General features: G+C 37.8%; 1 protein-coding gene across 2 annotated transcripts in view; it reads left to right on the forward strand.

Annotated features, from left to right (window-relative positions):
• The window catches only part of BRWD1 (bromodomain and WD repeat domain containing 1), a 152,917-nt gene that overhangs the window by 51,947 nt on the left and 91,168 nt on the right, over positions 1 to 9,802 (forward strand). For both annotated transcript variants that reach the window (XM_008056772.1, XM_008056773.2), the window contains exons 19-20: positions 4,392 to 4,485; positions 5,818 to 5,949. In XM_008056772.1, the coding sequence (XP_008054963.1) occupies positions 4,392 to 4,485; positions 5,818 to 5,949 (226 nt within the window). The remainder of the gene's footprint in view (positions 1 to 4,391; positions 4,486 to 5,817; positions 5,950 to 9,802) is intronic.

Raw genomic sequence — 9,802 nt, forward strand, 5'->3', positions numbered from 1 at the left:
CATCATCTCTACAATAAATCAAAAAATCAGCCAGGTGTGGTAGCACACACCTGTAATTCCGGCTACTCGGAAGGCTGAGGAGGAAGGATCGCCGGAGCCCAGCAGGTCGAGGCTGCGGTTGCCAGGAGCGGCCACTGCACTCCAGTCTGGGCGACAGAGTGAGACTCCAACTCAAAAAAAAATAGTAATGCTTCAGCTCTGTCAAGGCCACTTCATTTATTATCTTGGATACATCTAAAAAAGAAATCTACCCAAATATTTGTAGTAGGGTAGATTTTAGCAGTAGTTAATTATCTGCTAGCAAAGATTGTATATAAAAGGCAGGATAGATGCTTGATTTTTTAGTTTTATTTATCTTTAAGACATCTTCATTCTTTAGCTCTGACCAATTTGTGTGTGTTGTTGGCTTCATTGTATAAATCACATGACTGGGATTTAACTTATTTCTGATATTCTTTGTTGATGTTGACATTGTCTCTCCTCTAGCCAGGAAAACCCTCTCCAAGGAGTTTCCTCAGTCCTTATAAACGACTGTAGTTGTCTTTCATAGTATTTTTTTTTTTTGAGTTGGCGTCTCACTCTGTTGCCCAGACTGGAGTGCAGTGGCATGCTCATGGCCACTGCAGCCTCGACCTGCTGGGCTCAGGTGAGTCTTCTGCCTCAGCCTTCCAAGTAGCTGGAACTACAGGCATGTGCCACCATGCCTGGCTAATTTTTTGATTTATTGTAGAGATGAGTCTCAACAAGTTGTCCAGGCTGGTCTCAAACCTGTGGGCTGAGGCGGTCCTCTCACTTTGGCCTCCCACTGTGCTAGGTTTATAGACGTGAGCGACAACGTTCCGCCCTTCCATAATATTCTTACTATCAGATGTGGCAAGAGTTTATCTTGTCAGTTTTTTGACCTAGACCTGGAATAGGTCTTTTCTCTTAACCAGCCCTATTTTCTTTTAGTGAGAGAAACAACATTTCATAATTATACAATCTGGGCAATAAAGACCTTGCTCCTGAGTTGTAATGTACTGATTTGAGTTATTATTGAAGTGAAGGCAGCAAATAACATTTTCAGTGATATCTAAAATGTTTCAGTACTCTGTCATGTTTGCTTATAATAATAGCTAAAACCTTGAAGGTAATTTTGTAAATGAATGTGTTTAGCTAGAAGAGTATAGTGATTGTGCAGTAGTATTAGGAAGTATTTATATATTGAACAGTGAATTTGAGAAGGTTTTGTAAGTGCACAAGAAAATAATGAAAAGCAAAATCTGGAATTATGAGAAATACAGAAAATCACTATCATGTATATCATACATTGTAATTAAGCCTTAAACTTGTGTCTGAGTTTCATTGTCACTAGAACCAAATGTATCATTTTGGGATCCTTTTCACCAACAAAACCAAGGGAGGCAAACAGATGTCAGAAGAGAGAAACCCAAAGAAAAGTTTCTCAAATACACAAGCACTTTTTTACCTAAAGGAAGGCTGGAAATAGTTTATGGTTGGAATCATGGTTCTGTATTTAATCAGGAATTTAGGCTTCTGTATTTGTGATCTTCATCATGGAGTTTGACTTCCAGTCTTAAGGTCACCTCATATAGCTGCTGAAGCTCTAGCCATCACATACCTGTTTCTGTGATGTGGGTTGAGATTTAGGATATAAGAAGGAAGATGGGCAGATGATAAAAAGGACATTTCTAGTCAGGCGAATTTTTTGTAAGTAACCACACGGCATTTCCACTTATAACTCAATGACCAGAATGTTGTCATTTAACCATACCCTGCCTGACTGAGCATAGCTCTTTTATATCATTGTATTCTAAAATGAAACTCACATGACCGGGCACAGTGGCTCACGCCTGTGATGCCAGCACTTTGGGAGACTGAGGTGAGAGCATCACTTGAGGCTAGGAATTCTATCAGCCTGGGTAACATAGAGAGAACTCATCTCTATAAGAAGTCCAAAATATTAACCAGAATAGACAATAGAGATACCAATAAGCGGGGAGAAGAGAGGGCATAGGGATTAGACACTACTTGTGGGCACAGTGTTTACTGTTTGGGAAATCAGCCACCTAACACCCAGTTCCCACCACTATACAATATGTCCATGTAACAAATAAACATGTATACCCCTTGAATCTAAAATAAAAATAAATTGTAAAAAAATATATATTAGCTGGGAGTGATAGCACCTGTATACTCAGCTACTTGGGAAGCTGGGGTGGAAAGATTGCTTGAGTCCAGGAGGCTGAGGCTGTGGTGAGCTTGCCACTGCACTTCAGACTGGACAAAAGAGTGAGACTTTGACTCAGAAAGAAATAAAGCTCACTTGGGATTTTATCAAGGAGATATTGATTGAGATGTAGTGATCATTGCCTTTGGCAATAATCCTAATACAAGAGCAAATGTTACGTAATTGTACAGTAGGATATCATTTGATAAGGATGAAGAGAATTCAAACATTTGTCTCCTAACTATAAAAGTATGTGTCCATTGTGAAAAGTTTAGGTAATAGTTAAAAAGTATGAAGATAAATGACTGTTGTGCAGAGCTGTGAGTATATTATTTTGCTTGTCAGTAGAAGTAATTTCTGTTTTTTTTAAATTGAGGCTTTGTTCTGTTGCCCAGGCTGGAGTGCAGTGGCATGATCACTGCTTACCACAGCCTCTACCTCCTGGGCTCAGGTGATCTCAGCCTCTCAGGTAACTGGGACTACAGGTGCTCACCACCACAACTGGCTAATTTTTTGATTTTCTTTTTAGAGATGAGAGATGAGATCTTGCTATATTGCCTAGGCTGTTCTCTAATTCCTGGTCTTAAGCGATCTTCCTGCCTCAGCCTCCTAAATTGTTGGCATTACAGGTGTGAGCCACCACACCCAGCTTAGTAGAGGTAATTTTTTGGTGGGGCTAGGGTTCAGGTGTGGTTTGTTGTGATCCAGTAATAGTAGAAACTCTGTTCATTCTAAAAGAATGAATGGCTTTTATATATGCTTTTTTTTTTTTTTTTTGAGTTGGAGTCTCACTCTGTTGCCCAGACTGGAGTGCAGTGGCTGCTCCCGGCCACCACAGCCTTGACCTGTTTGGCTCTGGCAATCCTTCAGCCTCAGCCTTCCAAATAGCTGGAGCTACAGGCGCATGCTACCACGCCTGTCTAATTTTTTGATTTATTGTAGAGATGAGGTCTCACCAAGTTGCCCAGGCGGGTCTCGAACCTGTGGGCTCAGGCAATCCACTCACCTCAGCCTCTCAAAGTGTGGGATTACAGGCTGAGCCACTGAGCCTGGCTTTATATATGCTTTTCTTAGCTGCCCATCTCATTAGGAGTGGAATTACAGAGTTGACAAATGATACTGATGTCTTGGTTCTTTGCTTTATTGTTTGAGAATGAACTATATACAGTGTATTATTATCAAAATAAAGGAAGCATATAGACAGTAAATAGGACTTTTCATTTGGCTGCAAGTAAAAAGCCTCATTATATAGTTCTGTAAACACACATAAAAGTGAAGTTAACAAGATGTGAAGAGTTGAGTCTGATTTAAAAATCTGCTGTGGATAAAATAATGTTCCACTGGAATTTGGGTGTGGACTGTCAGGTGTACCTTGAGAAAATCTCGGTTTCCTTAGAAACAACTTTCTGTCCTTGCATCATTTGCTCATATACTTAGTTAAGTGTACAGTTATACCTTGGAGCACGTGTACATTTTACCTTGGCCAAAATGTCAGAATTAAAACTTTTCCATGAGATGTTAAAGTAAACAAAAACAAAGCCATATGATTTTAATAATGTTCAAAGTAGAGAAAAGGGACATTCAGTCTTTTTCAGAGAAGAAAAATGATCTTTAGTATTGTCTTCATGGTTGCAGGTTGCTTGGTTTGATAATTGATCAAAGAAATACCATTATCTTTTTTGTTGTGTTATATGAATGAAATATATAGGTGGTTAGAAAAACTACTAACATTGCTATTCTTGTTTTCTATAAATTATAAAACGTAGTTAAAATAAGTTTGGAGAAGACAGATTCTGCTCTTATTTTTTTCTTTAGAGAAAGTAGTTGCAGTCTTGGAAAATCATGGGCATATTTCGAGAAGCTCATATGAGACATCCTGTTTGAATAGGTCCCAGTAGGGCCAATCAAAATTCAAATGAATGAATATTTTTCATGTGTCAGATATGAAGCATAGGGACCTCCTTACCTGCCTCTGAAGTTTTTTTTATTTATATTCATATAAAATTTTTAACAAGTTTTGTTTTAACTTTAGGAATTTTATGTATTAATTGTAAAAGTTTATAAACATATGATTCCTGGAATCAAAATGCTTTTTTCTCCTTATATCTTTTAGTTATTCATCAGTTCAGTAACTAATATAAATGGGTATTTAAATTTGTAGGAAGCTGGAGGACTTCCGATTAGAAAAAGGTGAAGAGGAAAGAAATCTTTATATACTAGGAAGGAAAAGGAAGACTCTTCAGCTCTCCCAAAAGGTAACCTAAATTCTGTTTTCTTAGCAAATTAGAAATTACATTGAAATTTAGAGTTTTCTTTTTGATAAAAATTTGTAACTTTTGTCTGAAGTAGAACATTCTTGCTGAATTTTTGTTTGGTTGTTTTTTTAGAGTTTTAAGTTTTCTACTAAAGTGCTTGTTTTAATTATTTGAAAGTCAGCAATAGTTATTTAAGAATGGGCTTTGATTACTGTTCTATGTGTAGTTCACCTACCAGTCTTAGAGTATATCCATTTGGGCTAACAGCCAAAGCCTGGGGATTCTCCTACACATAGGAGACTTTGAATTGCACTCATGAGTTTTAGCCTAACTCATGAGTTACTCTCACTTTTTGTTTACTTGCTAAACCTTTCACCTTTCTCTGCTAGCATGAAATTCTTGGTTTCAAAAAAAATTATATTTTTTTGGTCTTGACCCTGTAATCCTTCAGAATCTTTTAAGGTATATAAGTGCCCTTAAACTGATTTGTTAAAGAAGATGTTTGCCACATTTTTTTTTTTTTAGTGAAAACTTTGGCTCACCTGTGTTTGCCTATTATCAGTCATGAAATTTATTTGTATGAGTTTTTGCTTGAATCAGTGCTGACAAATTAAGGAATGTTAAATACATTTTAATGTCAGCCAATGATAAGGATAACCCTAAAACAGACCAGTGCACAAATCAACAGACCAGAAAGTTGATTTATGCATCAATTCGAGGAATATGTGCTTTTATCAGGTAATTTTATATGACTTTGGTGTATGGGCACCAATGACATGCCTTTTTAAAAAATGAAACCCAATATAGTTATTTTATTTGGCTGATTTTGAAAGGTTAATTTCAGTTTGATAAGAATATGATATTAAAAAAATTCAAGCAATTGAAAAGTACAGCATTGAATTATCTAAAAATTGAAAACCTGAAAATAATTATGACTAATATTTGGTATTATATCAAATATTGCTTTGTACCTATATGTTACATTCCTTGAGGTTGGTTACTGTGTCATATGAATATATATTTTTCCTTTCTGGGATTGAGTTTTTAAAGTGACATCTTTTTAGGTTGTTATTTTCCCTCATTCTTGGAAAACCAGTTAACTTATGGCATAGTTTAGAAAGTGCTCATCGAATGTGGCTTTTCTCATGTTTTATAAGGATCTTTAAGATTACCACACTTGAGTTAAAACTGTATGACAAAAATATCTATTCAAGAACATTTTCTTTTTAAGCCTTTTTACTGGCCTTAATTTTTTTTTTTGAAATGTGATAGAATTCCCATTTTGTTGATACTGTCTTGTTTAGGGGTTGATCATGTTTCTTTATGTTTCAGTCGGATTCTGTGGTTTTGGTGTCACAGTCTAGACAGAGGACATGTAGACGTAAATATCCAAATTATGGTAGAAGAAATCTTAGCAGGCGTGAGTTATCTTCTGGAAATGAATCTTCAAGCTCTATAAGACATGTGAGTAGTAGTAGTATAACTTTAAAATATGTAAGAAAATCTTAAGAGAATTTGTCTTAATTCTTTACTTTGAATGCACCTCAAATTTTTATGAAAATAGTGTTTTATAGAGATTAATATGAGATTTCACACTTTTTTTTTTTTTTTTGAGTTGGAGTCTCACTGTATTGCCTGGGCTGGAGGGCAGTGGCATGCTCACGGCCACCACAACCTTGACCTGCTGGACTCCAGTGATCCTTTCACCTCAGCCTTCCATGTAGCTGGAACTACAGGCACACGCTACCACGCCTGGCTAATTTTTTTATTTATTGTAGAGATGAGGTCTTGCCAAGTTTCCCAAGGCTGGTCTCGAACCTGTGAGCTCAGGCAGTCCTCTCATTTCAGCCTCCCAAAATGCTGGGATTATAGGCATGAGCCACTGCACCTGACTGAGATTTCACATTTTGAATTTTTTTTTTGCGTATGGGCCTCACTCTGGAGTGCAGTGGCACAGTCATGGCTCCCTGCAGCCTCAAACTCCTAGGTTCAAGCGATTCTCCCAGCTCATCCTCCTAAGTAGCTAGGATTATAGACATGTGCCATAATGCCCAGCTAATATTAAAAATATTTTTGTAGAGATGTGGTCTCTCTATGTTGCCTAGGCTTGTCTCGAAGGTCTCTCTATGTTGCCTAGGCTTGTCTCGAATTTCTGAGCTCAAGCAGTCCTCCTGCATCAGTCTCCCAGTGTGCTGGGATTGCAGGTGTTAGCCATTGAGCCTGGCCTTGAATTTTTTTAAACACAATTTTTAACAGCCTTGTTAAGATATCCACACACCACATATGTATATGATCCAGTGGCTTTATAGGTTTAGCACCCCAAAACTGAAATCCAAACACTCCAAAATCTGAAACTGAAACTTCTTGAGTGCAAAATGATGCTCAAGAGAAATGCGCATTGGGACATTTCAGATTTTGGATTTTTGGATTTGGGGTGCTCAGCCTGTAAGTATAAATGTAAATTCCAGAATCTGCAAAAAAGATCTGAAATCCAAAACAGTTCTGGTCTCAGGCATTTTGGATGAGAGATATGCAACCTGTAGTACATTGATAGAGTTGTGCTCTTTTTTTTTTTTTTTTTTTTGAGTTGGAGTCGCCACTCTTTCGCCCACACTGGAGTGCAGTGACCGCTCCTGGCCACTGCAGCCTCGACCTGCTGGGCTCCGGCGATCCTTCTGACTCAGCCTTCCGAGTAGCTGGAATTACAGGCGCGCACTACCACGCCCGGCTAAGTTTTTGATTTATTGTAGAGATGATGTCTCGCCTGCCCAGGTGGGTCTCGAACCCGTGGGCTCAGGCAATCCACTCACCTCAGCCTAGAGTTGTTCTCTTGCCACCAGTATTCAATTTTAAAATATTTTATCACCTCTAAAAGAAATGTTATATTCATTTGTAGTCGTTCTCCATTCCCTCCATCTCCTTCAGCTTCTCACAACCACTAATATACTTCATGTTTCTGTATCTGCCTTTATGAACATTTCATATGAATGGGATCATGCAATATGATTTTGTGACTGGCTTCCTTTACATAGCATAATATTTTCAAATTGATCGATAAGTAATATATATCAATGCTTCATCCCTTTTTGTTGCGCAATAATACTTCATTGTGTGGGTGTACCACATTTTATTTATCCATTTATAAGTTGGTAGGCATTTGTGTTGTTTTACTTTTTGACTGTTATGAATATTGCTTGCTAACATTCAGGTATAAGTTTTTGTTTGTATATATGTTTTCAACTCTTTTGGGTATGTACAGAGGGTGCCAAAAAATGTTTCCACTTTTTTTTTTTTAGTTGGTAGCTCTCTCTGTTCCCCAGACTGGAGTGCAGTGGCATGCTTATAGACACTGTAACCTCGACCTGCTGGGCTCAGGTGACCCTTCTGCCTCAGTCTTCCAAGTAGCTGGAACTGCAGGTGTGTGCCACCATGTCCAGCTAATTTTTTGATTTATGTAGAGACAAGGTCTCGCCAAGTTGCCCAGATTGATCTCAAACCCAGATTCCTCAGGCAGTCGTCTTATCTCTGCCTCCCAAAGTGCTGGGATTACAGAGCCACTGCACCTGGCTAACCCACATTTTAAGAAAGGAAAAAACTGTATTAAAATTATAATACTCAGTATATACCAATAACAATAGATAAATACTAGTCATGTTTGACTTTTGCCATTATAAGAGGTGCTCAAAGTGATTACCATCAGTGTCCAGACACTTCTGATGATGGCAAACTAAAAATAGATAACATCTCTTAAAATGTGTATACATTTTTTGGCAGCCCCAGTATGTATACCCAAAGGTATATATACCTAGGGGATGATTTGTTGGATCGTGTGGCTACTCTGTGTTTAACTTTTTGAGACCCTATCAGACTTTTCCAAGGTGGCTCTACCATTTAATAGTCCTATCAGTAATGTAGGAGAGTTCCATTTTCTCCGTATTCTCACCAATGCTTGTCATTGTATGTCTTTTTTATTTCAGCTATCCTGGTGGCTATGAAGTAGTATCTTATGGTTTCGATTTGCATCTTTAATGACTAGTAATGTTGAACATTAGTAATTGAACATGTTTTCATGTGCTTATTTAGCATTTTCATGTCTTTGGAGAAATATCTTTTCAAATCTTTTGCCTATTTTTCACTTTTTTTTTTTTTATTGTTGTAGAAATTCTTTATATATTCTGGATATAGGTCCTTTATCAGATATATGACTTGCAGATGTTTTCTCCCATTCTGTGGGTTGTCTTTTCACTTCTTTAATGGTGTCTTTTTGAAGCATCAAAGTTTTAAGTATTGATGAAGTCCATTTTATTATTTTTTTCCTTAATAGTTTGTGCTTTTGTTGTTGTCTAAAAGTCTTTGTCTAATCCCTGTAATTCACTTTTAATAATTATGTATAAGTTACTGGTTTAACTTTGATTTTTTGGGGGGGAGGAGAACTGATTTATTTTGATAAAGTGTGTTTTAAAATATTTTCTGATTGAGTAATATTTAATGAAATGCTATGTATGAAAAGTTTGCTTAATTGCTTTATGAAGAATTAAGATAATAGTTAAGCATGGAGGTGGAGTTTAAATCCAAATTCTTCTGCTTTGACAAGTTGCTTACCCTTTCTTTGCCTGTGTAATAGTATTTCCCTCAAAGGTATCATGAGAGTCAATTTAAAGTTGGAAAGTGTTTAAAGTAGTGCCTAATATGCGGTAATGTTAGCTGCTATTACCATCAAAACTGCGTTGTTTAAACTGCTTTTATACTTTGAGAAGAGGTTTCATTCTGTCACCCAGGCTGGGGTGCAGTGAACTATGATTGCAAAACAGTCATAGCTCATTGCTGCTTTAAACCTCTGGCTAGCTGGGCTCGGTGGCTCAGCCAGTAATCCCACACCTTGGGAGGCTGAGGTGAGTGGATTGCCTGAGCCCGCGGGTTCGAGACCCACCTGGGCAACTTGGTGAGACCTCATCTCTACAACAAATCAAAAAAATTAGCCGAGTGTGGTAGCGCACGCCTGTAGTTCCAGCTACTTGGAAGGCTGAGGCGGAAGGATCGCCGGAGCCTAGCAGGTTGAGGCTGCGGTGGCCGGGAGCGGCCACTGCACTCCAGTCTGGGCTAAACAGTGAGACTGCTTTCCTATTCTATAACTAATAAAGACCTTTTACTTATAATGGATTATGCCTCTGGCTTTTTCCATCTCTCCTGCTAGATCCTCAAACCTATGTGCTGAAGGCTCTGAGAGCATTAGTGCCTTCGATTATAGAATACACCACCATTTGATTTATTTTTTTCTCATGGGCAACATATTTCTTTCATTGAGCAACATTCTGAA

This window comes from Carlito syrichta, unplaced genomic scaffold (genome assembly GCF_000164805.1).
Source record: "Carlito syrichta isolate Samal-C Ts95f unplaced genomic scaffold, Tarsius_syrichta-2.0.1 Scaffold302518, whole genome shotgun sequence".
NCBI lineage: Eukaryota > Metazoa > Chordata > Mammalia > Primates > Tarsiidae > Carlito > Carlito syrichta.